Source organism: Cebus imitator, unplaced genomic scaffold (genome assembly GCF_001604975.1).
Source record: "Cebus imitator isolate Cc_AM_T3 unplaced genomic scaffold, Cebus_imitator-1.0 Scaffold112, whole genome shotgun sequence".
NCBI classification, from domain to species: Eukaryota; Metazoa; Chordata; class Mammalia; order Primates; family Cebidae; genus Cebus; species Cebus imitator.
Window position 1 is genome coordinate 596,251 of NW_016107427.1, and position 6,127 is coordinate 602,377.

The 6,127-nt window shown below is 54.9% G+C and overlaps 1 protein-coding gene across 1 annotated transcript in view; it reads right to left on the bottom strand.

Annotated features, from left to right (window-relative positions):
• Positions 1-2,828, bottom strand: part of PCNT (pericentrin) — a 112,547-nt gene extending 109,719 nt beyond the window's left edge. The window contains exons 1-2 of the mRNA XM_017538476.2: positions 2,656-2,828; positions 424-636 (exon numbers count right to left, since the gene is read on the bottom strand). Coding sequence (XP_017393965.2) covers positions 424-636; positions 2,656-2,709 — 267 coding nt within the window. The 5' untranslated portion in view covers positions 2,710-2,828. The remainder of the gene's footprint in view (positions 1-423; positions 637-2,655) is intronic.
• Positions 2,829-6,127: the final 3,299 nt, after the last annotated feature.

The window sequence follows — 6,127 nt, forward strand, 5'->3', positions numbered from 1 at the left end:
TTTTTTTTGAGACAGAGTTTCACTCTGTCACCCAGGCTGGAATGCACTGGCATGATCTCGGCTCACTGCAACCTCCCCCTTCTGAGTTCAAGCAATTTTCCTGCCTCAGCCTCTGAGTAGATGGGATTACAGGCGTGCGCCACCACGTATGGCTAATTTTTATATTTTTAGTAGAGACGGCGTTTCTCCATGTGGCCAGGCTGGTCTCCAACGCCTGACCTCAGGTGATCCGCCCGCCTCGGCCTCTCAAAGTGCTGGGATTACAGGCGTGAGCCACCACACCCGGCCCTCACTTTTTATAACTAAAACATCGCCCTCTTTCCTCACTTTTGAAAGGGAAAAACCAGATCAAAGACCACCTTTAGTAAACCACACTAGAAATCACCAAGCAAAATGTTTAAAGACAACACTGAGCAAATCTACCTGAGCTGCAAAGGCCCCTCCTGTCCCATCAGGGCTGTCGTCACATGATGGGCTTTTGTAAATGTCCCCTCCTCCACGGACTTCGCTGTCGTCCTTGGCTACCGGACTCTCCTCCTGGACAGGCGCATTGACAGCCGAGCCCTTCCTCTTCGCCGTCTTTTTCTCCGAATGCGCACCGTCGCCTTTGGTTTTTCTCTGTCGGAAGTGAGCAAGCTGCGCAAAAACGTAGATAAGTAGTAAAGGCAGAGGTAAATAAGAAAAAAATAACAGAACCACAAGGTCAACAGACTGGTGGGGACCATGAGCCCGAGGGCTGACCCAGTCTACTCTGCCACACCTAGCCAACAGATCCCTCTCCACAAACACTGCCTTCAGCAATATCTATATCCAAGGGGTCTAACAATGAGGACTACTAATTATGCCTGATAGAGAAAAGAAAACCAGGAGGCTAACTGGCAGAACAGCTTTCCTAGTCCTTGACAGTTTACAGAAAAATAGAACTTTAAAAAAATACGTCTATATAAAAGACTGATAGCTTAATTGAGGCATATTTTTTAAAATGATATAAAAGCTAAATCTCTCCCTTCTTGCCCCAATTTTCCCCCAACTGGAGAAATAGATAGCCCAGCCAAAACTTCCTAGCCATAGATTCTGAGACAAGGTACAGAAATAGCAAAAAATTAATTAAGCCAGGTCAATCTCACATCTTCCTTTACGGAATCAGATGTTCTATTTTTCATGACACAGCTCACCAAAGCACCAGGGACCTCCACAGAGCATCGCCCATCAGAAGGCACAGTCTAGCTCTGCTCAGTCCTCAAATCCGAGAGTTTGAGACTATGTGCGTGCCTCATCTCCCACTAACGTCTTACTCAAGAGGGATGCGATCCCACGTCAGCCTCTCACGGCGAGGCATCTGTTCTCTCAAATGACAACTGTGGCCACAAAAACAAATGCATGGAACACACGTTTGTATAAATGATAACACAAGTACACAAGCTCCTGGACCCAGGAAGATTACACAAGGCAATCTGGACAAAAAATGGTCTCTCAAGGAAATACTTTATTCAAAGCCAACCCCATCTCGTTTATTTTCATGCCCTCCTCCAGCACACCTAACCATCAGGGGATAGCACAGGCCTGGTCTGCAGCGTGGGTCGCCCTACAGGCTGTGTCCTGTCCCCCCTCCCCACCCTCCACGCTCCCCCAGCAGGCTCCGGGCTCCCCTTTCCCTCCTGCCCCTCAAACGCCGGCCCAGCTCCGAGTCCCCTGCCCGCCGCGCCCGGAAGCCCCGCTCTTCCCCAGCACCCTGGCCCGAGCATCCGGGGAAGCCGGGCGCACCTCGCAGGGAGGCCAGCCTCGTGCCGGCAGCTCCCGAGGTTCCGCCTCGTGCTCTCGGGACCCCAGTTCCAGTGCCCCCGAATCAAGGGCTCTGCGCGCTTTATTCCCCACAAGAAACCCAGGACGGTGGCCATTAAACAGAGCGCCTTAACACGACGAAACCCAAGGCGGGATAAAGACGGGAACGCGTCCCTCGGAGAAACCCGGCGCCAGCACCGCTGGCTTCTCGGCAGCACCCGGACGGGCAGGACGCGCGCCCAACGGCGCCAGGAGCGCCACGGGGGCCTTTCACCCAGGAGGGGCTGCGACGCCGCGGGAAACGCGCGTGGGAAAGCGTCTCCGACGGACGGAGCGGAAGCGCGCCATAAGGAGGCGCTGAGACTGCAGGCGCCACGCCCCCGGCCGCGCAGGAAACTGGCCCGAGACAGCACAGCCCCCAGAATACCCGCCGCCCATCCCAAGCCACCTGGGTCCTGACCACGCAGGGGTCGCTAGAGGCTCCAGCCTGGGGCCCAGCACCCGCCACACCTCCTCCTCGCAGCCACACCCCCTCGCCACGCCCTGCTCTGTAGCCCCGCCCCTCCCGGCGTGCTCCGCGCCCGGCTCGTCGCCGGAGCAGGCACAGCCCCGCCCCGGCCCGCCCGAGAGGCGCCGCGCGTCCCGGCCGCTGAATGGCTATGGCCGCGGCGGGGGCGGGCCCTGGCGGAGAGCGGTGGATTCAAGATGGCGGCGGCCAGGAGGCGGCTTCCAGCGGAGCCGGCTGGAAAAGCAAGACCTCGACGGCAGCTTCCGCCGGCCGCGTCCGCTGAAGACAAGGGACGGTGGCTGGCATCGGAGCCGCCCTTAAGACTTCACGCCGGAGCAGCAAGAGAAGAAGGCCCTGATGTTTACCTTCGCCCTCCCGGCCTCCACCTTTCTGCGCCGTTGCTCTTGCTGAGCTTCCATCTCCCTCAGACTCCGCGCGGAACGCCCGGTGGTGGCGGGGCTGACAGCGAGTCGCCTTCGCTCTATTTACACTCCCTCCCCCGCACCGGGGCTCGCCCTCCCCCGCGACAAGTGTCACGCAGCCGCGGTCCCGCCCCCGCCGCGCGCCGCCCCCGCCGCGCGCCGCCAATCAGGGGGCCCGCGTTCCCGGTTTCGCGCACGCGCCCTCAGGGCCGTGCAGCCTGGACAGAGCGCCGCCCTACATGCTCATCGGCCACAGATTGGTGCGCTCACGTACCCGCCTCCTCCGGCAGGACCAGTAAGCGGAGCGCAGAGGCCTGACGCCCGCTGTGATTGGCCGGTTTTAAAAGCCGGCCGAGCCCCTATTTGCGCTGCTGGTCTCGCGCTACGAAGACTCAGCTTGGTGGCCCGCGGGCCGCCCCGCGTGCAGCTGCCACTGGGACAGGACCAGGCCGTTTTCCTCAGCTCAGGAGTTCGTCGTTGGCTGTGGGCCGCCGACTCTGGAGGAGACTGCTGAAGTGACCGAAGCCCGGACACAGTCCCGGGTCCGCACGGCCTGTGACCTGCGGCGGAGCCGTCGGAGTGGGCGTTTTCTCAGCAGCCCGCGCGCGTGGGCGGGACTCAGGAAACTAACTGGAGCGAAGTGGCAGAAAACCCTGACGCGGTGGGTGACCCGCCGGGTCCTGTGGTTTCCTGGGGCGTGTTCTAAAGGGAATCGCCTTCTCTCCTGTGTCCAAGGCTGGTTTCTGGGTTTCTCTCTCGTCCCGCCGCTTGTTGGTGCGCCCTCACTTGCAAACCCTAGGTGGTGGGGGGCGCGTGCTCGTGTTGGGGGCAGTCACGGCCCTGCCCCGAGCGTGCCGGCGTGGCTCTGCGCCGACCCAGGCTCACCGTGCAGCCTCCGCAAGAATTTGTGATTCTCAGCAACTACAACTTAAATGTCCTTCAGGAAGCCCTGGAAACTCGACCGCCAGAAACTTGCTCCTCCTGCCTCAGGCCACAGCCTTCTGTGTCTACTAAAAATATAAAAATTATCCGAGCATGGTAGGGTGTGCCTGTAATTCCAGCTGTCAGGAGGCTGTCTCCTGGTGTCCAGCAGTCTCCTGGTTCCCAGACTCGGAATTGGATGGCTTGAGCAAACTCCGGGCAGCGGTCTCCTGAGAGCAGCAGTCAGGCAGGCAACACAGCCAAGTGAGCAGGGGCTGTGCCTGCAGGATCACCCTTTCCAGAAACACCCAGATTGAGCCTGGATCTCACAATTGTTACGTGTTAAAATACATTTAGAACTGTGGGGCGGAGGGGATGTGCCCAGTTCGCCTGGACTGTGTTCCTCAGAACCGCAGAGTGGTTTCTGTGGACAGTCTAGAGAAGTTCTGCAAATGTTGGACTTGGGTATTATTTCGTTGGTTTTCTTTTTATAGACAGGGTCTCAGTTTGTCATACAGGCTGAAGTGCAGCCTCAACCTCCCTGGTCTCAGGTCATTCTCCATGTCAGCCTCCTGACAGCTGGAATTACAGGCACACCCTACCATGCTCGGATAATTTTTATGTTTTTAGTAGACACAGAGTCTCCCCCTGTTGCCCAGGCTAGTCTTGAACTCCTGGGCTCAAGTGATCTGCCCTCCTTGGCCTCCCAAAGTTCGGGAGTTACAGGCGTGAGCAACCTCACCCAGCCTCAATTCATTTTAAACTATTAAAAAGCTGTCAAGGCCAGGCAACCACTGCACTCCAGCCTGGGTGACAGACTGAGACCCTGACTCAAGAAAAAACAAAAGCTGCCCAAATAAATTTAGATACCCTCAAGGAAGGGACCATAACTCCCCGCCCCTTAAGCGTAGACTACGCGTAGCCCCTTCCTCCCAAAGAGTGCAGTAAAGAAAAGGAAACAGTCACTTTGTTGTGGAGAAACTGTGACAGACTCCACCTCTGCCAGGTGACTCAGGTCAGCCTCACAGAGTTACAGTTGAGGTGACCATCTGCTGTGATGGAATGACAGTGGCCCTTCTCCCCCTAGAGGCTTCCTTTCTATAGCCTGCAGTCCCAGCCTAGCCAGGAGAAAACAGACAAATTTCAATTGCGGGACATTCTTCAAAACACCTGCCCTGTACTCTTCAAACCTGTGAAGGTCATCAAAAGTGAAGAGTCTGGGAAGGAGCCTGAAGACAGAACTAAACGTAATACAGTGTTCTGATGGGTACCGGGTACCGCCTTAGGGACATGAGTCAAACCCAAGGAAATTAGCAAAGTGTGGGCTTCAGTTAATTTCGTCTCAGTATTGGTTCATTAATTATAACAAATGGATCAGGCATAGTAGGTCACACTCAAAAATTAGCCGGATGTGACGCACCTGTAGTTCCAGCTACTTGGAAAGCTGAGGCAGGAGAATTGCTTGAACCCTGGAAGTGAAGGTTGCAGTGAGCTGAGATTGCACCATTGCATTCTAGCCTGGGCATTGCAGCAAGACTCCCCATCTTAAAAAAAAAAAAAAAGATTATAACAAATGTAGCATAATAAGGTAAGGTTTTAATAAGAGGGGAAGCCAGTGGCTCACACCTGTAATCCCAACACTGGGAGGCCAAGGTGGGCAGATCACGAAGTCAGGAATTCGAGACCAGCCTGACAAATGTGGTGAAACCCCGTCTCTACTAAAAATACAAAAATGAGCTGGGCGTGGTGGCATGCGCCTGTAATCCCAGCTACTAAGGAGGCTGAGGCAGGAAAATCGCTTGAACCTGGGAGGCAGAAGTTGCAGTGAGCCAAGATCGCACCACTGCACTCCAGCCTGGGCAACGAGCAAAACTACGTCTCGAAAAGAAAGAAGAGGGGAAGCCACATGTAGTATGTGGGATCCCTCTCCATGTACTGTCTTCTCAGTTCTGTAAATTTAAAACTGTTCTTTTTTAAAAGGCCTATTAAAAAACCTGACAAATCTGTGCCCTGTGGAGCATGTTATAGAGATCCCGAGGAGGCAGTTCTTAGGCTTCCCAGTCACTTGGTAGTCAGAGCTGCAGACGCACAGGCACACTCACTCCTTAAGTTACTATTTCAAACCATATGTAATAGTATACTTGATCAAGACATGAATGTCATAGGCATTCCACATCAAACAAAGTAACATTTCACAAGAGAAGGGAGAGGAAGAAAAGTTAACCAATCCAAGGAAAAGGAGAATCTGTCTTGCATGGAAGTGTCTGATGTGGGCAGAGCCTTCAGCAGCAGGTACCGAGGGCTTCCCACTAGCGACAGCAAGACTGTGTCTGTACAGCTGCTTTGACCTGGTAGAGTTTTGCTCTGCATGGCCATAGAGTACTCTGGTGAGGACTGATAGTAAGAGTGTGCTTGTTTATGTCCTAATCTGGATGGGTGCAGTCCCTGTTGGCCTGATGCTTTTTTTTTTTTTTTAAAGACAGGGTTTCACCAT